General features: G+C 53.8%; 2 protein-coding genes across 3 annotated transcripts in view; one reads left to right on the top strand and one right to left on the bottom strand.

Moving 5' to 3' along the window:
- Positions 1-13,385, top strand: part of LOC116956818 (serine/threonine-protein kinase PAK 2-like) — a 39,622-nt gene extending 26,237 nt beyond the window's left edge. For both annotated transcript variants that reach the window (XM_076064504.1, XM_076064503.1), the window contains 8 exons: positions 1,093-1,156; positions 2,592-2,640; positions 6,658-6,770; positions 7,631-7,748; positions 8,312-8,411; positions 9,058-9,254; positions 9,894-10,031; positions 12,279-13,385. In XM_076064504.1, the coding sequence (XP_075920619.1) occupies positions 1,093-1,156; positions 2,592-2,640; positions 6,658-6,770; positions 7,631-7,748; positions 8,312-8,411; positions 9,058-9,254; positions 9,894-10,031; positions 12,279-12,365 (866 nt within the window). In that variant the 3' untranslated portion in view covers positions 12,366-13,385. The remainder of the gene's footprint in view (positions 1-1,092; positions 1,157-2,591; positions 2,641-6,657; positions 6,771-7,630; positions 7,749-8,311; positions 8,412-9,057; positions 9,255-9,893; positions 10,032-12,278) is intronic.
- Positions 13,386-15,447: 2,062 nt separating this feature from the next.
- Positions 15,448-23,065, bottom strand: LOC142923415 (ragulator complex protein LAMTOR4-like). The gene is made up of 4 exons (XM_076064505.1): positions 22,855-23,065; positions 21,275-21,355; positions 16,608-16,725; positions 15,448-16,317 (listed from the first exon to the last, which is right to left on the bottom strand). Exons 1-4 carry the CDS (start codon positions 22,855-22,857, stop codon positions 16,220-16,222), a joined length of 300 nt encoding a protein of 99 aa, XP_075920620.1. The 5' UTR covers positions 22,858-23,065; the 3' UTR covers positions 15,448-16,219.
- Positions 23,066-24,176: the final 1,111 nt, after the last annotated feature.

The following is a 24,176-nucleotide window of genomic DNA, read 5'->3' as shown; positions in this document are numbered from 1 at the left end:
CTGTGTGCTGTGATGATTCTGTGATGATTGTGTGTGCTGTTTGTGCGTGCGTGTCTGTGTGCTCTGTGTTGTGTGTGTGTCTGTGTGCTGTTTGTGTGTGCTGTGTGGTACGTGTGATGGGCGTGTGTGTGTCTGTGCGATGATTCTGTGATGATTGTGTGTGCTGTTTGTGTGTGTCTGTGTGCTGTGTGTTGTCTGTGTGTGTGTCTGTGTGCTGTTTGTGTGTGCTGTGTGGTACGTGTGATGTGTGTGTCTGTGTGTCTGTGTGCTGCGTGTGATGTTTGTGTGTGCTGTGTGTGATGTCTGTGCATGTCTGTGTGCTGTGTGTGCATGTCTGTATGTCTTTGTGCTGTGTGTGATGTTTGTGTGTGTGCTGTGTGCTGCGTGTGTATATCTGTGTGCTGTGTGTGATGTTTGTGTGTGCTGTGTGTCTGTGTGCTGTGCGTGATGTGTCTGTGTGCTGTGTGTGTATGTTGTGTGTGATGTTTGTGTGTGCTGTGTGTGATGTTTGTGTGTGTGCTGTGTGCTGTGTGTGATGTTTGTGTGTGCTGTGTGTGATGTTTGTGTGTGTGATGTTTGTGTGTGTGATGTTTGTGTGTGCTGTGTGTGATGTTTGTGTGTGTGATGTTTGTGTGTGTGGTGTTTGTGTGTGTGGTGTTTGTGTGTGTGATGTTTGTGTGTGTGATGTTTGTGTGTGTGGTGTTTGTGTGTGTGATGTTTGTGTGTGTGATGTTTGTGTGTGTGATGTTTGTGTGTGTGATGTTTGTGTGTGTGATGTTTGTGTGTGTGATGTTTGTGTGTGTGATGTTTGTGTGTGTGATGTTTGTGTGTGTGATGTTTGTGTGTGTGATGTTTGTGTGTGTGATGTTTGTGTGTGTGATGTTTGTGTGTGTGATGTTTGTGTGTGCTGTGTGTGCTGTGTGTGATGTTTGTGTGTGTGGTGTTTGTGTGTGCTGTGTGTGATGTTTGTGTGTGTGGTGTTTGTGTGTGCTGTGTGTGCTGTGTGTGCTGTGTGTGATGTTTGTGTGTGTGATGTTTGTGTGTGCTGTGTGTGATGTCTGTGTGCTGTGTGTGATCTCTGTGTGTGCACAGGCAGCATAGTGAGCGTCGGGGACCCCAAGAAGAAGTACGCACGGTTCGAGAAGATCGGACAGGGGTCAGTAAACAACCCCCACTACCCCCTCGTACCCCCCTATCCCCTACCACCCCCCTAGCCCCTACTACCCCCTAGCCCCTACTACCCCCTATCCCCTACCACCCCTCTATCCCCTCTACAATAGCCCCTACCCCCACTACCCCCTCATACCCCCCTATCCCCTACCACCCCCCTAGCCCCTACTACCCCCTAGCCCCTACTACCCCCTATCCCCTCTACCCCCTCGTACCCCCCATCCCCTACCACCCCCTAGCCCCTACTACCCCCTATCCCCTCTACAATAGCCCCTACCCCCACTACCCCCTCGTACCCCCCATCCCCTACCACCCCCCATCCCCTACTACCCCCTAGCCCCTACCACCCCCCTATCCCCTCTACAATAGCCCCTACCCCCACTACCCCCCATCCCCTACCACCCCCTATCCCCTACTACCCCCTCGTACCCCCCATCCCCTACCACCCCCTATCCCCTACTACCCCCTATCCCCTACTACCCCCTATCCCCTCTACAATAGCCCCTACCCCCACTACCCCCCATCCCCGACCACCCCCTATCCCCTACCACCCCCTATCCCCTACTACCCCCTATCCCCTCTACAATAGCCCCTACCCCCACTACCCCCCATCCCCGATCACCCCCTATCCCCTACTACCCCCTATCCCCTCTACAATAGCCCCTACCCCCACTACCCCCCATCCCCTACCACCCCCTATCCCCTCTACAATAGCCCCTATCCCCTATCGCCCCCCTATCCCCTTTTCTATAACCCTTATCCCCTACCACCCCCTATCCCCTACCACCCCCCTATCCCCTTTTCCATAACCCCTATTCCTATCCCGTTTACAATAGGCCCGGTTCTGGGGCTTCCCTAGGTTGACTCGGCCTGAAATGAGTACCGGGTGCGACGTGCATACATTAATTATTATGAGGAATAGGGGAGACAAAGGTGGCCGGGTGTGGTGCTCAGCCCCCCCAACCCGCCCCCCCCCCCCCCCCGCCCTTAATAGGCACGGTGGCTATGAGATGTCAACTACCTCGCCTGGCACGCGGGAGGTCGTGGGTTGGATCCCGACCCCGAAGGCGCCTGCTGTTTCTGCTGCTGTATATTTGTCATTTGCGTCTCTCTCCCCGTGGCCGCGTGGATTTTTATCCGGGTCCTCCCGCCTTTCCATCCACATTTGGAATCGACGTCACCACGCGTCTAGAGTATTTGGCCACTGCTATGAATTTGCACGTGATGGTGACGATGATATCAGCCAATTTGTTGAGCTATCATTTGTGATAGCCGGGTCAGTTCTAAAAAAGCTACAGAGCTCAGTGGACCTTATCTGGAAAGATAAAACATTGTTGAATAGTTGTATAAGTGCTCGCTAATAGCACCTGACCCAACCGTCTGTGTAAGCTGCATGGGGTATATTGTTTTTTTGTGTGCAGTGCATCAGGGACGGTCTACACAGCATGTGACGTGTCTACAGGACAGGAGGTGAGACGAGACTCCTTAACTTGCTGCTTCTGTGTGTCCGTGTATTGTGTGTCTGTGTATTGTGTGTGTGTCTGTGTGTGTCTGTGTATTGTGTGTGTCTGTGTATTGTGTGTGTCTGTGTATTGTGTGTGTGTCTGTGTATTGTGTGTGTCTGTGTATTGTGTGTGTGTCCGTGTATTGTGTGTGTGTCTGTGTATTGTGTGTATGTATTCTGTGTGTCCATGTATTGTGTGTCTGTGTATTGTGTGTGTGTCTGTGTATTGTGTGTGTGTCTGTGTATTCTGTGTGTCTGTGTATTCTGTGTGTGTGTGTCTATTGTGTGTGTCTGTGTATTGTGTGTGTGTCTGTGTATTTTGTGTGTGTGTATTCTGTGTGTCTGTGTATTTTGTGTGTGTATTCTGTGTGTCTGTGTATTCTGTGTGTGTATTCTATGTGTGTCTATATGTTCTGTGTGTGTGTATTCTATGTGTGTCTATATGTTCTGTGTGTGTATTCTGTGTGTGTTTGTGTATTCTGTGTGTGTGTATTCTGTGTGTGTGTTTGTGTATTCTGTGTGTATATTCTGTGTGTATGTCTGTGTAGTCTGTGTATTCTGTGTGTGTGTGTGTGTATTCTGTGTGTGTGTATTCTGTGTGTATGTCTGTGTATTCTGTGTGTGTGTATTCTGTGTGTGTGTATTCTGTGTGTGTGTGTGTATTCTGTGTGTGTGTGTGTGTATTCTGTGTGTGTGTATTCTGTGTGTATTCTGTGTGTGTGTGTATTCTGTGTGCATTCTGTGTGTATTGTGTGTGTATTGTGTGTGTATTCTGTGTGTGTATTGTGTGTGTGTATTGTGTGTGTGTGTGTATTCTGTGTATTCTGTGTGTGTGTGTATTCTGTGTATTCTGTGTATTCTGTGTGTGTGTGTATTCTGTGTGTATTCTGTGTGTGTGTATTCTGTGTGTGTGTGTCCGTGTTTTCTGTGTGTGTGTATTTTGTGTGTATTCTGTGTGTGTGTATTGTGTGTGTGTCTGTGTGTGTATTCTGTGTATTCTGTGTGTGTGTGTATTCTGTGTATTCTGTGTGTGTGTCCGTGTATTCTGTGTGTGTATTCTGTGTGTATTCTGTGTGTGTGTGTGTATTCTGTGTGTGTGTGTGTGTATTCTGTGTGTATTCTGTGTGTATGTATTCTGTGTGTATGTATTCTGTGTGTATTCTGTGTGTATTGTGTGTGTATTGTGTGTGTATTCTGTGTGTGTGTATTCTGTGTGTGTGTGTATTCTGTGTGTGTGTGTATTCTGTGTGTGTGTGTATATTCTGTGTGTGTGTGTATATTCTGTGTATTCTGTGTGTATTCTGTGTATTCTGTGTGTCCGTGTATTCTGTGTATTCTGTGTGTGTGTATTCTGTGTGTGTGTGTGTGTATTCTGTGTATTCTGTGTGTGTTTGTATTCTGTGTGTGTTTGTATTCTGTGTGTGTGTATTCTGTGTGTGTGTCTGTGTATTCTGTGTGTATGTGTATTCTGTGTGTATGTGTATTCTGTGTATTCTGTGTGTCCGTGTATTCTGTGTATTCTGTGTGTATGTGTGTCCGTGTATTCTGTGTGTCTGTGTGTGTGTGTATTCTGTGTGTGTGTGTGTATTCTGTGTGTGTGTGTATTCTGTGTATTCTGTGTATTCTGTGTGTCCGTGTATTCTGTGTATTCTGTGTGTGTGTATTCTGTGTATTCTGTGTGTGTGTATTCTGTGTGTGTGTGTGTGTGTATTCTGTGTGTGTTTGTATTCTGTGTGTGTTTGTATTCTGGGTGTGTTTGTATTCTGTGTGTGTGTGTGTCTGTGTGTGTGTATTCTGTGTGTGTGTGTGTATTCTGTGTGTGTGTGTGTGTATTCTGTGTATTCTGTGTATTCTGTGTGTCCGTGTATTCTGTGTATTCTGTGTGTATGTGTGTCCGTGTATTCTGTGTGTCTGTGTGTGTGTGTATTCTGTGTGTGTTTGTATTCTGTGTGTGTTTGTATTCTGGGTGTGTTTGTATTCTGTGTGTGTGTGTGTCCGTGTATTCTGTGTGTATGTGTGTGTGTATTCTGTGTGTGTGTGTATTCTGTGTGTGTGTGTGTATTCTGTGTATTCTGTGTATTCTGTGTGTCCGTGTATTCTGTGTGTCCGTGTATTCTGTGTATTCTGTGTGTGTGTATTCTGTGTATTCTGTGTGTGTGTATTCTGTGTATTCTGTGTGTGTGTATTCTGTGTATTCTGTGTGTGTGTATTCTGTGTATTCTGTGTGTGTATTCTGCGTGTGTTTGTATTCTGCGTGTGTTTGTATTCTGTGTGTGTTTGTATTCTGTGTGTGTGTGTATTCTGTGTGTGTGTGTATTCTGTGTGTGTGTGTATTCTGTGTGTGTGTGTATTCTGTGTGTGTGTATTCTGTGTGTGTGTGTGTATTCTGTGTGTGTGTGTGTATTCTGTGTGTGTGTGTGTATTCTGTGTGTGTGTGTGTGTATTCTGTGTGTGTGTGTGTGTATTCTGTGTGTCCGTGTATTCTGTGCGTTAACGCAGTATCGCCGTGTCTTTGTTAAGCTGTCGTGGACAAAATCGCTTCGATATATTTGCCGTCGCACCGGTCATCGTCACTCGGGAGAGACGGACATCGCCTGCTGTATATTTGTGTGTGTCTGTGAGATGTTGACCACCTCCTCGCCTGCTATACAGGAAGTCGTGGGTTCGATCCCGACGCTAACGCCTGCTGTATATTTGGCGTTTGTGTGGATTTGTCTCCGGGTTCTCCGGTTCCCCCCCTACCGTGTCTCCCCGTGTCTCTCCGCGCGTCCCCGTGTCTCCCCGTGTCTCCCCGTGTCTCCCCGTGTCTCCCCGTGTCTCCCCGTGTCTCCCCGTGTCTCCCCGTGTCTCTCCGTGTCTCCCCGTGTCTCCCCGTGCGTCCCTGTGTCTCCCCGTGTCTCCCCGTGTCTCCCCGTGTCTCTCCGTGTCTCCCCGTGCGTCCCCGTGTCTCCGCGTGCGTCCCCGTGTCTCTGCGTGCGTCCCCGTGTCTCCCGGTGCTTCCGTGCCACGTGTTTAAGAGTTATTTGGCCACTCCTATGAATTCCCACGTGGCGACGACGACGATAATTATCCACTTCCTTGAGCTGTCACTTGCGGTGGCCTCGGTCGCTACTGACACGAACGCTCCGTCGCGGTGGCTCCGTGCGGCCTTGATATCCGGTAAAATAAAAACGACGGTAGATCACCGTGCGATAATCACGAATCATCATCGTTATTTAAAATAGCTTACTTTTGCACGTCCTTATAAGACATTGTTTGTAGGTGTCGTGTGCGTGTTGTTAGTGTTTTTAAATGTGCTTACCGCATCATATAGCTACAAATAAACACAGAAGTAGACAAGCAGAAATATCCCTACTTTATTGTACCGTGCCGACCACTCCGATCTCGAAGGCTGTGACAATAACGCACGTGGATACATCGCCGCATGGTACATTAAGGTGTGTGTAGTGTATCACGTAGTGTATGTGATATTTAACACTGAAATCAAGCGTAGCTGCTTCCTTTTAGTCACGCCCACACGGTGATGCCGATCGCCGGATCCTGGGTTCACAGCCTTTGGAGAGTTCATATTCTTAGCTCTTTCGGTAAAGTCACATTGAAGGGAAACAATAAAATATATATATAAAACAATAAAAATTCTCACGACGTTTCGACCATAACACAAACGGTCGTCGTCAGGTGAATTACTGCAGTCACGAAAGCTTTCAATCAAAATTTAGCCTTTGGAGAGCTTTTACCGGAATCGCCGGATCGGCCCTGGACCGCAGCTGGACAACGTTGGAAGCTGCCCGGGTATAATCGCGCGGTGCCGGATAATCGATGATCCACTGTGGTTTTCTCGCAGGTTTTCTGTCTCCCGGCCACCAAACCTGGGCGCGTCCCCTGGCGGTTCTTCACGGGAGGGTTTGTGGGCGAATCGCCGCTGGCTCACGAAGTGGTGGGGAGAGACCTTGCATCTTCTTTACCTTTGTCCACTTCGCCAGGTGGCGATCAAGCAGATGAACCTGCAGCAGCAGCCCAAGAAGGAGCTGATCATCAACGAGATCCTGGTGATGCGCGCCAACAAGAACCCCAACGTCGTCAACTACCTGGACAGGTGAGCGGAGAAGGAAAAAAGAACTTCATAGCTCATTGGATTCTGGGTCTCCGCCATGGCTGGCCGATCGCGTGCGGCACTTGCGTTGATGCGGGTGCCGTTGTGCAGTGGTTGTTGTGGGTGCGGTGGTTGTGGCGTTGTGAGTGACTGGCACCGTGGGTACCGTGGCGGGTGAGGAGCTGTGGTGGTGGTGGCGTTGTGAGCGACTGGCACCGTGGGTAACCCCCCCAGCTACCTGGTGGGTGAGGAGCTGTGGGTGGTGATGGAGTATCTGGCGGTGAGGAGCTGTGGGTGGTGATGGAGTATCTGGCGGGTTAGGAGCTGTGGGTGGTGATGGAGTATCTGGCGGGTGAGGAGCTGTGGGTGTGGTGGTGGTGGCGTTGTGAGTGACTGGCACCGTGGGTAACCCCCCCAGCTACCTGGTGGGTGAGGAGCTGTGGGTGGTGATGGAGTATCTGGCGGGTGAGGAGCTGTGGGTGGTGATGGAGTATCTGGCGGGTGAGGAGCTGTGGGTGTGGTGGTGGTGGCGTTGTGAGTGACTGGCACCGTGGGTAACCCCCCCAGCTACCTGGTGGGTGAGGAGCTGTGGGTGGTGATGGAGTATCTGGCGGTGAGGAGCTGTGGGTGGTGATGGAGTATCTGGCGGGTGAGGAGCTGTGGGTGTGGTGGTGGTGGCGTTGTGAGTGACTGGCACCGTGGGTAACCCCCCCAGCTACCTGGTGGGTGAGGAGCTGTGGGTGGTGATGGAGTATCTGGCGGTGAGGAGCTGTGGGTGGTGATGGAGTATCTGGCGGGTGAGGAGCTGTGGGTGTGGTGGTGGTGGGGTTGTGAGTGACTGGCACCGTGGGTAACCCCCCCAGCTACCTGGTGGGTGAGGAGCTGTGGGTGGTGATGGAGTATCTGGCGGGTGGCTCGCTCACCGACGTCGTCACGGAGACGTGCATGGACGAGGGGCAGATCGCAGCCGTCTGTCGTGAGGTAACGCTCACCCCCCACCCACCCCTCACCCCCCCCACCCACCCCTCACCCCCCCCACCCACCCCTCACCCCCCCCACCCCACTCACCCCCACCCACACCCCCCACTCGCCCCCCCCACTCACACTCCCCCACTCACACCCCCACCCACTCACACCCCCCCCACTCACACCCCCCACTCACCCACCCCACTCACACTCCCCCACTCACACCCCACTCACCTCCCACTCACACCCCCACCCACACCCCCCCACTCACACCCCCCCCACTCGCCCCCCCCCACTCACCGCCCCTACCCACACTCCCCCACTCACCGCCCCTACCCACACCCCCCCACTCACCGCCCCCACCCACACCCCCCCACTCACCCCACCCAATCACCCCCCGCCCCCACTCATCCCCTCCCCCCGCTCGCCCCACCCAACCAACTCGCCTGCACCAAAACCACTCTGACCTGCTGCTGCTGCTGCTGCTCACAACACCACTCGCCCCGGCAGTCCGCTAAAGGCCACGTGGGTGGTGGTGGTGGTGTGGGCACCTCCGTCTGTGTGCCGACGTGCTGCAGTGCTTACAGGCGCTGGAGTTCCTGCACGCCAACCACGTCATCCACAGGGACATCAAGAGCGACAACGTGCTGCTGGGCATGGACGGCTCCGTCAAGCTCAGTGAGACCCGGGGGTGGGAGGGACACGTGCGGGGACACACGGGGAGACACGGGGACACACGGAGACACACGGGGACACACGGGGACACACGGAGAGACGCGGGGACACGCGTGGACACACGGGGAGACACGGGGAGACACGGGGAGACACGGAGAGACACGGGGACACACGGAGACACACGGGGAGACACGGGGAGACACGGGGAGACACGGGGAGACACGGGGAGACTCAGGGCACGTAGGGACACAGGAGGACACGGAGACGAGCTTAGCTACTCAGAGATACGGAGACACGGGGGCGCACGGGGACACACGGGGAGACACGGGGAGACACGGGGAGACACGGGGAGACACGGGGAGACACGGGGACATGGGGTTGAGGGACACGGAGGGCCCATGGCCAGGAGAGGTTGGTGGGACACAGAGGCCTCACCACCAACCACGCTCTGCCTCCCCTGGCTGCCAGCAGTGAACTCAACCCTCCCTGTCTCTCCCTCCCCACCCCTCGTGTCTCCTTCCCTGTCTCAACCACGTGTCTCCACCCCCCTCGTGTCTCCTTCCCTGTCTCAACCACGTGTCTCCACCCCCCCCTCCCTCCCCCCACCCCGTGTCTGCCCCCCCCAAAACTCCCCCACCCCCCACCACAGCGGACTTTGGCTTCTGCGCCCAGATCTCTCCGGAGCAGAGCAAGCGCAGCACCATGGTTGGCACCCCCTACTGGATGGCGCCCGAGGTGGTGACACGCAAGGCCTACGGGCCCAAGGTGGACGTCTGGAGCCTGGGCATCATGGCCATCGAGATGGTGGAGGGGGAGCCGCCCTACCTCAACGAGAACCCGCTCAGGGTGAGTGGGTGGGTGGGTGAGCGGGCGTGTGGGTGAGCGGGCGTGTGGGTGAGCGGGCGTGTGGGTGAGCGGGCGCGTGGGTGAGCGGGCGTGTGGGTGAGCGAGATGGTGGAGGGGGAGCCGCCCTACCTCAACGAGAACCCGCTCAGGGTGAGTGGGTGGGGTGGGTGGGCGGGTGGGTGAGCGGGCGCGTGGGTGAGCGGGCGCGTGGGTGAGCGGGCGCGTGGGTGAGCGAGATGGTGGAGGGGGAGCCGCCCTACCTCAACGAGAACCCGCTCTGGGTGGGTGGGTGAGCGGGCGTGTGGGTGGGTGGCTGAGTGGGTGGGTGGCTGAGTGGGTGGGAGGCTGGGTTGGTGGGTGGGTGGGAGGCTTGGTTGGTGGGTGGGTGAGTGGGTGAGTAGGTGGGTGAGTGGGTGGGTGAGCGGGTGGGCGAGCGGTTGAACGTGTACCCAGCGGGGTGTGTGTGTGTGTAAACATAATCAGCACAGGTGGTGGCAGGAGAGACAAAGGCGGCCGGGCACGTAACGCCGTTCCACCCACACCCCCCACGTGCGCCGTGGCGGCCTTCACAGGCGCCGGCACCTCCCACCGACCGTGCGTTTGAAGGCTGCGCGTGGCGGTGACCTTTGTGCCGTGTAGGCCCTGTATCTCATCGCCACCAACGGCACCCCCGAGCTCCAGAATCCCGAGAAGCTCAGTCCCGTGTTCCGCGATTTCCTCAACCGCTGCTTGGAGATGGACGTCGACCAGCGCGGCTCTGCGCGCGACCTCCTGCAGGTGACGCCGGGATCTCCCCTAGGTCCACTCGGCCTCAAATGAGTTGCCCGGGTGGCGTTTGTGTGCAAGGCCGTGGGTTTTTAACCACAACAGCCCTTCGTGTGGAACAGTTGCGGGCCTTCATAGTTGCTGCTAACCGCTAACAGCACTTGCCCCCCAACAGCCTTGTTAGAGGCTATATTGTGGGGGTCTTTGGGGGGCGGGGAGCGGTGGCGCAGTGGTTAGCGCTGTGCTACGAACCCGGGCATAGACCCGAGTTCGATTCCCGCTCACGGCCACCACCAACACCAGCGCTGATGACTTTCTGAACCGGGCCCGGGCCTCCCCTAGGTGTCCTCAGCCTCAAATGAGTACCTGGTGTAGCGGTGTGCAGTAAACGTCGCCACTGGGGAGACAAAGGCGGCCAGGTGTGGTGCTGACCACCCACCCCCTCGTGTGCCGTGCCGGCCTTCATAGGTGCTGCTCGCTAACAGCACTTGCCCCTACAGTCTGTTAAGGCTATACGGAGGATCTTTGTCTGTTTGTGTATGTGTATTAATGTCTGTATATTATTAAGGTGCGTATGTGTATTAATGTGTCTGTATGCGTGTGTGTGTGTGTGTATTAATGGACAACAGGACAGGTTCTGTAACAACTACAGGGGCATCTCACTCCTCAGTAGGCTGGGAAAGGCTGAGGAGGAGCTTGGAGAGCCTCAATGTGTGGTTTTAGACCAGGGCGGTCCTGTACAGATGCTATATTCTCTGTCTTGTCTGCTACATCAAAAGTGTAGGGAATTCCAACAAGACCTACATCTCTGCTTTATTGACCTGGTCATGGCCTATGATACCATCAACAGGCCAAGGCTGTGGGCATTTCTTCGTGCTTTCAGTCCCCGACTCTGCCCACAATTATTAAGGGCCTTCATGATGGTGGGCAGGGTCGGGTTAATATCCGTGGCCAGGAGTCTGAGCCATTCCCTATTAACCTTGAGGTGTGACAGGGATGTCCTCTGGCTCCCACATTATTTAACATATTTGACCACGTAGTTCGAGAAGCTTTTTCCATGGCTGTACTGGAGGAATTTACATCTGGTACAGATACAATGGGAGGTTGATCAATGCCCAGGTGCGGTCGAGGGATGGCTCCCTATTGGTCGACCATGTTACGTATGCCGATGATCTGGTAATTGCTGCTCACTTAGAGGAGGAGTTGGAGATGCTGCTGCTGAGACTGGAGCGTGCCACTAAGAGATGGGGCCTTACCATCAGCCCCACCAAAACTAAGCACCTGCCTGGGTATTTTATGCCATCAAACACTCCACCCACAGCTATCCATTGGTGATGGAGCAGTTGTGGAGGGAATAGAGAGCTTCCGATACCTGGGCAGTGTGCTTATGATCAGCTCCGGTTTGACAGCAGAGGTCTCACTCCGAATAAGTCGAGCGGCAGTATCTTTTTATCGGCTGCGTAACGCTGTGTAGAAGCTACCTGGTCCGTCGTTCCACACAAAGCGTCGGGTCTTCTCGGCCACGGTCTATCTCTCCCTTCTCTATGCTTGTGAAACGTGGACCCCTCTGGTGGAATATCTGCGCCGGTTAGAAACATTTAGGCTGGCACCCTGGGTTTAACCAGGCTGGATTGTGCGAGGATCTCACAAATCCTTGAAAGATTTGGACACATTCCAATCAATGAGCTCCTCCGGCAGGCAAGGCTGCATTGGCTGGGTCATGTAGCCCGCATGCCCAGCCACCGCATGCCAAAGGAGCTTCTGTTTGACCTAATAGAGGGTGCTAAATGGGCACGACATGGGCTGGAGAAGAGATGGAGTGATGCGGTACGGGAGGACGTGGAGCTGAGTGGACTTGCCGATGACCGGTACCAGCGGTGTCAAGATCGTCCTCTGTGGAGGAGGCTCGTGAAGGACGCTGCTACTGGGCAGTTGGAGGTAGTCGCCCTCCAACAACAACGGAGGGCGGAGGAGCGACGCTCGCAACAACGCGCGGAGCGCCGGGCGGCTAAAATGCAGCAAGTTGGCACAGTAGGGGTAGACCTTGTGCATCTACCGGTCATCTCAGTCAGCCAACCCATGGTCCCTTGGTCTGTCCCGTGACCTCTTGTCAGTGAGCCTTCCACACTTCACATGGCCTCAAAGTGCACCTAGCCTGGCACATGCGCCGTGGTGCCATCACCGTCAATTAGTGGCGAATGGCGGGTGTTGCTATTGGTGTATTAATGTGTGTGCGTGTGTGCGTGTGTCTGTGTGCAGCATCCCTTTTTGAAGCTGGCCAAGCCCCTGGCCAGCCTTACTCCCCTCATCCTGGCAGCCAAGGACGCCATCAAGAACAATCGCTAGCACAGGCGGTGGCACATGCGCACACACACGCACACACTCACACACTGTTACTCACACTCACACACTGTTACTCACTCGCACGCATACTCACTGGCACGCACACACAGGCACACTCACACACATACTCGCGCACACACACACTTATATTTACGTACACTTATACCCACGCACACACCCATACCCACGCACACACCCATATCCACAGTCACTCATACCCATACCCACATGTAAACACACTCCTGGCTGCCCGCATGCTCTGACGCACACACTCCCTGCACAACACTCGGAAGCACAAGCAGCCATTGTGGGTGTGCACGCACCCACACACAGCACAAAGGTGCACAGTGGGGGTACGTGTTTGCGTGTGTGTGTGTGTGCGGGCGCGCGTGTGTGAGGCTGTGCGTGCAGTTAACGTGCGTACACATTAGCCTGTCGGTTTGTCAGTGTGTGTACAAGGGCCTGTGTGCGTCTTGTGTGTTGCGCAGCCGTGTATGTGAGCACGTGTGTGCAGCTGTGTGCGCGCGTGTGAGCAACGTGTGTACGCACACACGCGTGTGAGCAACGTGTGTACGCACGCACGCGCGTGTGCTTGCGTGTGTGCGTGTGGAGCTGTAGGAGTGGCTGCAAGTCGCGAACGCTGTACTCATTACCCTGAGCCGCCCCCCTTTTTCGCAGCACCCACCCAACCTCTGGTCGTCTCGGGGCGCCGAGAGAGTTAACGGAGCCTCCGGTTCCTGCGTTGTTGTACATTGCCTGTCCCCCGGGGGGGTTGGGAGGATTCATGGACAGCTGTCGCCGTGTGAGGAGTCGTCGCTGGGCGGGGCGGAGGGGGCGCTACTTCGTCGGATCAAGCGGCATCCTCTGCTTGGACGGTGGAGACATTCGCTCGCTCGCCCGTCCGCCCAATCATCCTCTCCTCTCTCGCTCACCCTCTCGCTCGCCCGCTCACTCACCCATTTGCTCGCTCGCTCGCCCTCTCGCTGGCTCGCCCGCCAACCTGCTGGCACGCTCACCCTTCAGGCGGGGGGGGGGGGGGGGTCATGCATCATCATGTGGGGGGGGGGGTCCACACCTCGGTAAAAAAAAGAGGTATAGTGTCGGGTTTTTTTTTTAAACGGTTTGCGGGATGTTGGTTTATTTTTCTTGTCGTTTCCTTTGAACTTGTCGCCCGTGCCTGGCAAATCTGCAACGGTGTGGGGGGGACGGGCCTCTTGTTGAGCTGTGTGGGGGGGGGGGGACGGGCCTCTTCTTGAGCTGTGGGGGTGACGGGCCTCTTCTTGAGCTGTGTGGGGGACGGGCCTCTTGTTGAGCTGTAGGGGGGACGGGCCTCTTGTTGAGCCGTGGGGGGTACGGGCCTCTTCTTGAGCTGTAGGGGGGACGGGCCTCTTGTTGAGCTGTAGGGGGGACGGGCCTCTTGTTGAGCCGTGGGGGGTACGGGCCTCTTCTTGAGCTGTAGGGGGGACGGGCCTCTTGTTGAGCTGTAGGGGGGACGGGCCTCTTGTTGAGCTGTGTGGGGGGACGGGCCTCTTCTTGAGCTGGGGGGGGGACGGGCCTCTTGTTGAGCTGTAGGGGGGACGGGCCTCTTCTTGAGCTGTGTGGGGGGGGGGGACGGGCCTCTTGTTGAGCCGTGGGGGGGACGGGCCTCTTCTTGAGCTGTGCGCGTATGCAGGCATATAATATAATTATGTTACGGAATTAAATCGCCCGCGGTAGTACACTACAAACCCCTGTCCCGACACCCGGGTCCCAGATTCGAACCCATCGGCCTCTCTCCCCGCGGGCGAGAGACGGCGGGGGAGGACCCCATCCTGGGGGTGGTTCAGCTTCAGAATCTTTATTTATCCTGGATGAGTCCGCCCATGAGGTATGAAGCTTTTTTTCACAGGTGTCCAGTAGGCGTCAGATGTTCACTTTGCTCTCGGCACTGCCATCTCCTCGGTCTTTGCACAATGCAAAGCGTTTATCATCAAACATCATCACAATCCTCCATTTCCCCCTCTCCCAAGTGCATCATCATTGCTACTGAGAACCCACCATGCTGGGCCCCTTTGAGCAGTGATTTTAGCTTGAGGTGTAGGTGTGTGTGTTTGTGTGTGCGCGTGCATGGGTGCCATTGCTGCTGCTGCTGCAGTTGGCACCGTAGCAGGGGGGGGGAGGGTGGTACAGCTGATGTACATTTCAGTCGGGCAACCCATGGCCACCACCTGCCAGGCAGCCACAGCCTCACAAAGTGCACCTGGCCTGGCGCGGTCACACGGTGGCATTGCGAGGCCAGGCACACATGGCCTGGCCTGGCACATGGCCTGGCCTGGCACATGGCCTGGCACATGGCCTGGCCTGGCACATGGCCTGGCTATTGCTGCTGCTGCTGCTGCTGCATCCCCCAGTGGTGGGAGTGTGAAAGTCTCTCCCCAGGGCTTGAGTAGTTGGGTAGAGTGGTGGTGGTGGGATGAGTTCTCTCAAGTGCATTTCGTAGAGGTATCTCTTGGTTTGGGGTTTATAGTTTTTCCTCTCTTAAAGATCTGTTATAAATGTGGTTTGCGTACTTTTAATTTGCGGGGGGGGGCGGGGGGGGACAAGTGGAGTTTGTTTATTTGTTGTTGGTTTTTAACAAGACGTCGCCTAGGTTTGATTAAAAATTTTATTAACGCAAAACCATTGGGGGGGGGGGGTGGGTGCCCCCCCCCCACCTCTTTGTAAGTTGTTTTTCTGTTGAAGTGTGGTGCAGGTGTGTGTATGGTGGTTGTCTGTGTACAGTTGTGTTTGGTTGTGTGCTGGAGTGGTTAGCATGCTGTTACGAATCTAAAGCAGACGATTATCTGAATTGGGCCTCCCCTAGGTCGACTCATCCTCAAATGAGCACCTGCAGTGGTGTGGAGCAGTAATCATCACCCTCTTGTACCACAGTGCTGGTCTTCATAGGGGCTGCTGCTACCAGCTAACAGCACTTGCCCCAAGTCTGTTGAGCTTACACGGGGGGCATCTTTGTCTTCTGCTTGCTATTACACTACTTGAATGTCCAAGTGGGTCACTGCACCCTGAGGCCGCAACGATTGAAAGAAAGTAGCCAAGACCAGCTCAATAACAGCCTTCACATGGTTGACACTTTATTTACATACGTGAGTGTGGTGTCCCAATGTGTTTTTATGCATGTCTACACAAAGGGTGTGTGTGTGTGTGTGGTATGCCAGTGTAAAGGTGTGTGTGTGTGGTGTGCCAGTGTAAGGGTGTGTGTGTGCATGGTGTGCCTGTACAGGGTGGTGGCTCCTGTGGCCATGTGGGGCTTGTAGTGGTGGGCCCCTGTGCTGTGCGGGCCCCGTAGCTGTGTGGGCCCCGTAGCTGTGGGGCCCTGGTGCTGTGTGGGCCCCGGTGCTGTGTGGGCCCGGTAGCTGTGGGGCCCTGGTGCTGTGTGGGCCCGGTAGCTGTGGGGCCCTGGTGCTGTGTGGGCCCCGTAGCTGTGGGGCCCTGGTGCTGTGTAGGCCCCGTAGCTGTGGGGCCCTGGTGCTGTGTGGGCCCCGTAGCTGTGGGGCCCTGGTGCTGTGTAGGCCCCGTAGCTGTGGGGCCCTGGTGCTGTGTAGGCCCCGTAGCTGTGTGGGCCCCGTAGCTGTGTAGGCCCCGTAGCTGTGGGGCCCTGGTGCTGTGTAGGCCCCGTAGCTGTGTGGGCCCCGTAGCTGTGTAGGCCCCGTAGCTGTGGGGCCCTGGTGCTGTGTAGGCCCCGTAGCTGTGTGGGCCCTGTAGCTGTGGGGCCCTGGTGCCGTGTGGGCCCCGTGGTGGTCAGGCGCCGTGTGGTGGCCGTGTGGGCCCCGTGGCGGTCACCGTGGGTCCCCAGGGCGCCGTGTGGGGGCCTCGCGTCTCTAGGCCGCGGGGAGCTCCCGCGCTGCGTTCCTCCGCTTCACCACGAACACGCGGCCGGCGGACGTCGTGACTACGTAGGAGAACTCCCCAAACACCACTGGGGGGGGGGGGTGGAGAGGTGGGGGGCCCAGGGGGGAAGGGGATAGGTGGAGGAGGGTTACTCGTTTTAAAGAGCGTAAATAAATAGTTGAAACTTTGAGTACCGTGCATACTGTGGGCACGGTACCCGCTCTCGCTCTCTCGCCTAGAGCAAGAGAGAGAGAGAAGCAGCAACTCGGGGAGAGAGAGAGAGAGAATGACTTGGAGAGAGGGGAACGGGCTCGGTCGTCCGCTCTCTCACGAGTCGTTCCCCTTTCTGAGGCGGTGCGACGTCGGCGCGGCCGCTACCTGCGAGCCGGCGGAACGGCGGTTGGCCCTGGGTGGTCGTCGGGAACTTGGAGGCGGTGCTGACGAGCGCCATGAGCACTCCGGCCACACGCTCGTCATTGTCCAGGTCCCCCGAGGACTGAAAGAGGGGGCGTAGGGGCGACACGGGGAGTCGAGGTTCAAGTTGGTTCTGCTGTGTGACTGGAATAGCGGTCTCATTCGTCAAGGGTGGCCTGTGTTGTCACCAAAAAATGATGTAGAGACGCAGACACCCACACCAGCGCTCGCCATTCGCCACTAAGTGACGGTGACGTCACCACGGCGCCTGTGCCAGATGAACTTTGCGGCTACGTGAAGTGTCGGAGCATCACTGACAGCAGGTGCCATGGGTTGGCTGACTGAGATGACCGGTAGACGCACACCAGATGTACCCCCCCTACTGTGCCAACTTGCTGCATTTCAGCCGCTCGGCGCTCCACTCCTCCGCCCTCCATTGCTGTTGGAGGGCGACTGCCTCCAACTGCCCAGTAGCAGCGTCCTTGACGAGCCTCCAGAGACCGATCTTGACACCGCTGGTTCCAGTCGTCAGCAAGTCCACTCAGCTCCTCGTCCTCTCGTACCACATCACTCCATCTCTTCTCTAGCCCATGTCGTGCCCGTTTAGCCCCCTCTATGTGACCAAACAGAAGCTGCTTGGGCATACGGTGGCTGGGCATGCGGGCTACATGACCCAGCCAACGCAGCCTTGACTGCCGGAGGAGCTCAATGATGGGAATGTGTCCAGATCTTTCAAGGCTTTGCGAGCTCCTCACACAATTCAGCCTGGTTAAACCCAGGATGGATGGTAGGCAGGCTAGCCTAAATGTTTCTAACCGGCAAAGCTGTTCTATTAGGGGGGTCCAAGTTTCGCAAGCGTAGAGAAGGGAGGGAATGACCGTGGCCAAGAAGACCTGAAGCTTAGTGCGGAGCGACAGACCAGGTAGCTTCCACACAGCGATACGCAACCGATGAAAAGATATTGCCGCCCGACTGATTCGGAGTGAGACCTCTACTGTCAAACCAGAGCTGGTCATGAGCACACTGCCCAGGTATGGGAAACTCTCCACTCTCTCCAACTGCTCCATCACAAATGGGTAGCTGAGGCGGTGGAGTGTTTGGTGGCACAAAACACTGAGGCAGGGGCTTAGTTTTGGTGGGGCTGTTGGTAAGTCTCCACCTCTTGGTGGCAAGCCCCAGGTTCAGCAGAACCGCCTTCAACTCCTCCTCTGAGTGAGCAGCAATCACCAGATCATCCGTAGGTCTTGTTGGAATTCCCTACACCTCTGCTGTAGCAGAAAGAGAATATGGCATCTGTGCTGGACCGCCCTGGTCTGAAACCACATTGGGGATCCACCAGCACAAATACCCATAGAGATACATAGACACCCACAGAGATACATAGACACCCAGAGAGATACATAGACACCCATAGAGAAACAGACACAGAGACCCATAGAGATACACAGAGACCCATAGAGATACATACACCCACAGAGATACATAGATACCCAGAGATACAGACACCCATAGAGATACATAGACACCCAGAGATACATAGACACCCATAGAGATACATAGACACCCAGAGAGATAGAGACCCAGAGAGATACATAGAGACCCATAGAGATACATAGAGATACATAGACACCCACAGAGATACATAGACACCCACAGAGATACATAGAGACTCACAGAGATACATAGAGATACATAGACACCACAGAGATACATAGAGACACACAGAGATACAAAGACACCCACAAAGACCCATAGAGACACAGACACCCAGAGATACAAAGACACCCACAGAGATACAGAGACCCATAGATATACATAGAGACCCATAGAGATACATAAGTCACCCACAGAGATACACAGACCCATAGAGATACATAGAGACCCATAGAGATACATAGAGACACAGATACATAGAGACCCATAGAGATACATAGAGACACCCACAGACCCATAGAGATACATAGACACCCACAGACCCATAGAGATACAAAGACACCCATAGAGATACACAGAGACCCATATAGATACATAGAGACACACAGAGACCCATAGAGATACATAGAGACACCCACAGACCCATAGAGATACATAGAGACACCCACAGACCCATAGAGATACATAGACACCCACAGACCCATAGAGATACAAAGACACCCACAGAGATACACAGACCCATCGAGATACATAAAGACACAGAGACCCATAGAGATACATAGAGACACACAGAGACCCATGGAGATACAGACACCCACAGAGATACACAGATGCATGGAGACACACATAGACCCATAGAGATACATAGAGACACACAGAGACCATAGAGATACATAGAGACACACAGAGACCCATAGAGATACATAGACACCCACAGAGATACACAGATGCATAGAGACAGAGACCCATAGAGATACATAGAGACACACAGAGACCCATAGAGACCCATAGAGAAACAGACACCCACAGAGATACACAGAGACCCATAGAGATACATAGAGATACATAGAGACTCACAGAGATACATATACACCCACAGAGATACACAGATGCATAGAGACACACAGAGACCCATAGAGATACATAGAGACACAGACCAATAGAGATACATTGTGACACACAGAGACCCATAGAGATACATAGAGACACAGAGACCCATAGAGATACAGAGACACACAGAGACCCATAGAGATACAGAGACACACAGAGACCCATAGAGATACATAGACACCCACAGAGATACACAGATGCATAGAGACACAGAGACCCATAGAGATACATAGACACCCACAGAGATACAGAGACGCATAGAGATACATAGAGACACACAGAGACCCATAGAGATACAGAGACACACAGAGACCCATAGAGATGCATAGACACAGAGATCCATAGAGATACATAGACACACAGAGACCCATAGAGATACAGAGACACACAGAGACCCATAGAGACACATAGACATACATAGTGACACAGATACACAGAGACCCATAGAGATACATAGACACCCACAGAGATACACAGATGCATAGAGACCCATAGAGATACAGAGACACACAGAGACCCACAGAGATACATAGACACCCACAGAGATACAAAGATGCATAGAGACCCATAGAGATACATAGAGACACACAGAGACCCACAGAGATACATAGAGACACATAGAGACCCATAGAGATACATAGACACCCACAGAGATACACAGAGACCCATAGAGATACATAGAGATACATAGAGACTCACAGCGATACATATACACCCACAGAGATACACAGATGCATAGAGACACACAGAGACCCATAGAGATACATAGAGACACAGACCCATAGAGATACATTGTGACACACAGAGACCCATAGAGATACATAGAGACACAGAGACCCATAGAGATACAGAGACACACAGAGACCCATAGAGATACAGAGACACACAGAGACCCATAGAGATACATAGACACCCACAGAGATACACAGATGCATAGAAACACACAGAGACCCATAGAGATACATAGACACCCACAGAGATACAGAGACACATAGAGATACATAGAGACCCATAGAGATACAGAGACACACAGAGACCCATAGAGATGCATAGAGACACAGAGATCCATAGAGATACATAGACACACAGAGACCCATAGAGATACAGAGACACACAGAGACCCATAGAGACACATAGACATACATAGAGACACAGAGATACACAGAGACCCATAGAGATACATAGACACCCACAGAGATACACAGATGCATAGAGACCCATAGAGATACAGAGACACACAGAGACCCACAGAGATACATAGACACCCACAGAGATACAAAGATGCATAGAGACCCATAGAGATACATAGAGACACACAGAGACCCATAGAGATACACAGAGACCCACAGACACCCATAGAGATACAGAGACCCATAGAGATAGACCCATAATGAGACACACAGTTACATATCACACCCATAGAGATTAAAAACAATGTTCGTAGGTCTGATGACACAAAAATATTAAGTTTTCACGCTTTCTAGCAATAACTCGGGAGGTGTTAAGATGTTCAAACACCAAATCGACTCCGATTAATTATCGCAAGGCATCAAAAGCGATGGGAAGCACAGCTGGTGGTGAATCAGCCGGTCATCTGAGCGGGGGACCACCCATGGCACCTGCTGGATCTGTCCTGTGATCTCCTGCACCTAGCCTGGCACAGTAGGAGGTACAGCTGGTGGTGCATCAGCCGGTCATCTCAGCAGGACAACCCATGGCACCTGCTGGATCTGTCCTGTGACCTCCTGCACCTAGCCTGGCACAGTAGGAGGTACAGCTGGTGGTGCATCAGCCGGTCATCTCAGCAGGACAACCCATGGCACCTGCTGGATCTGTCCTGTGACCTCCTGCACCTAGCCTGGCACAGTAGGAGGCACAGCTGGTGGTGCATCAGCCGGTCATCTCAGCGGGACAACCCATGGCACCTGCTGGATCTGTCCTGTGATCTCCTGCACCTAGCCTGGCACAGCAGTGAGCCTTCCAACACGAATCGTGACAACCTCAAAGTACGCACACCTAGGCCTGCCACAAGCACTGCGGTGGCCGGAACAACGTGTGCGTCACGTGCAAGCGTTCGCGTCTCTCACCGCCAGCATCCCGTCGTCGCTGATCATCAAGAATCCCTGCTGGTCTGGGATCAGCTCCACTCCCTGTGCCAGAACGTTCGCCTGTGGACACACAGAGACAAAGATCCCCCCGTGTAGCCTTAACAGACTGTCGGGGCAAGTGTTGTTAGTAGCGAGTAGCAGCGCCTATGAAGGCCGGCACTGTGGCACGCGAGGGGGTGGGTGGCCAGCACCACGCTGGGCCGCCTTTGTCTCCCCAGTGGCGATGTTTAACTACGCACCGCACCAGGTACTCATTTGAGGCCGAGTCGACCTAGGGGATGCCCAGCACCGGTTTCCTACCTCTTAACATGGGCCCCATAGACTAACAACCGGTTCCAATACCGGTGAAATGCATACAAATGTTTATCGACAAGGACTGCTTTCGACATTCAGTGTCTCATCATCAGCCGTCTCTACACTAAACCATACACTACACCATACACTACACTACTAAACACTACACCATACACCACACTACACCATACACCACACTACACCATACATTACACTGAAATACACTACATCATATATAACACTATACACTACACTATACATTACTATACACTACACTATACATTACTATACACTACAACATACACTACACTGCACTACACTACACCATACATTACACTATACATTACTATACACTACACAATACATTACACTATACATTACAATACACTACACCATACATTACACTATACATTATGATACACTACACCATACATTACACTATACATTACACTATACATTACTATACACTACACCATACATTACACTATACATTACGATACACTACACCATACATTACACTATACATTACTATACACTACACCATACATTACACTATGCATTACTGTACACTACACCATACATTACACTATACATTACTGTACACTACACCATACATTACACTATACATTACTGTACACTACACCATACATTACACTATACATTACTGTACACTACACCATACATTACACTATACATTACTATACACTACACCATACATTACACTATACATTACGATACACTACACCATACATTACACTATACATTACTATACACTACACCATACATTACACTATACATTACAATACACTACACCATACATTACACTATACATTACTATACACTACACCGTACATTACACTATACCTTACTATACACTACACCATACATTACACTATACATTACTATACACTACACCATACATTACACTATACATTACTATACACTTCACCATACATTACTATACACTACACCATACATTACACTATACATTACTATACACTACACCATACATTACACTATACATTACTATACACTTCACCATACATTACTATACACTACACCATACATTACACTATACATTACTATACTATAACCAGGGTGGGTTGTGGGGGTGTAGTGGCGACAGAGGGAGCCGGGGGGCGAGGAGGGGGGGGTGTCCTAGATGGGAGCCGTCGATTGCGAAGGCTCCAAAGGGGGCGTGGGGTAGGCCTCGCCAGGCCGACTCCGAGTCTAGCCGAGGTAGGCCGACTAAGTCTCCAACTCACCATTGTCGTATCTCCTCCTCCTCGTCGTCGTCTTCTTCTAGAGAGACAGAGGGGGGAGATTATTCACGCGCCACGCGCGGCGCTGGCAAGTGGAGCGCGGGGAGTTGCGATGTTGCGTGCGGAACGACGGGCGGCTGCAGGGTGAAGGTTCAACTCACTGCAGGGAGGGAGACGACTGGCAATGGCGGTCACGTGGTGGTGGTGGTGGTGGCGAGGGGCGTCACTTCATACCCCGCCCCCCTAGTGGAGACAGAGCCCCCCCTAGTGGAGACAGAGCCCCCCTAGTAGAGACAGAGCCCCCCTAGTAGAGACAGAGCCCCCCTAGTGGAGACAGAGCCCCCCCCCTAGTAGAGACAGAGCCCCCCTAATAGAGACAGAGCCCCCCCTAGTAGAGACAGAGCCCCCCCTCTAGTAGAGACAGAGCCCCCCCTAGTGGAGACAGAGCCCCCCTCTAGTGGAGACAGAGCCCCCCCTAGTAGAGACAGAGCCCCCCCTAGTGGAGACAGAGCCCCCTCCCCTAGTGGAGACAGAGCCCCCCCTAGTAGAGACAGAGCCCCCCCTAGTGGAGACAGAGCCCCCTAGTGGAGACAGAGCCCCCCCTAGTAGAGACAGAGCCCCCCCTAGTGGAGACAGAGCCCCCTCCCCTAGTGGAGACAGAGCCCCCCCTAGTAGAGACAGAGCCCCCTCCCCTAGTGGAGACAGAGCCCCCTCTAGTAGAGAAAGAGCCCCCTCCCCTAGTGGAGACAGAGCCCCCTCTAGTAGAGAAAGAGCCCCCCCCCCTAGTAGAGACAGAGCCCCCCCTAGTAGAGACAGAGCCCCCCCTAGTGGAGACAGAGCCCTCCCTTGTGGAGACAGAGCCCCCCCTAGTAGAGACAGAGCCCCCCCTAGTAGAGACAGAGCGCCCCCTAGTGGAGACAGAGCCCCCCCTTAGTGGAGACAGAGCCCCCCTAGTAGAGACAGAGCCCCCCCCTAGTAGAGACAGAGCCCCCCTTAGTGGAGACAGAGCCCCCCCGAGTGGAGACAGAGCCCCCCCTAGTGGAGACAGAGCCCCCCTTAGTGGAGACAGAGCCCCCCCCTAGTAGAGACAGAGCCCCCCTTAGTGGAGACAGAGCCCCCCCTAGTAGAGACAGAGCCCCCCCTAGTAGAGACAGAGCCCCCCCTTGTGGAGACAGAGCCCCCCCTAGTAGAGACAGAGCCCCCCCTAGTGGAGACAGAGCCCCCCCTAGTAGAGACAGAGCCCCCCTAGTAGAGACAGAGCCCCCCCTTAGTGGAGACAGAGCCCCCCTAGTAGAGACAGAGCCCCCCCTAGTAGAGACAGAGCC

Source organism: Petromyzon marinus, unplaced genomic scaffold, assembly GCF_048934315.1.
Source record: "Petromyzon marinus isolate PM22_M1 ecotype Great Lakes invasive population unplaced genomic scaffold, UKy_Petmar_22M1.pri1.0 PM_Scaffold_5, whole genome shotgun sequence".
NCBI lineage: Eukaryota > Metazoa > Chordata > Hyperoartia > Petromyzontiformes > Petromyzontidae > Petromyzon > Petromyzon marinus.
This window is presented reverse-complemented; position numbering and strand designations above follow the sequence as displayed.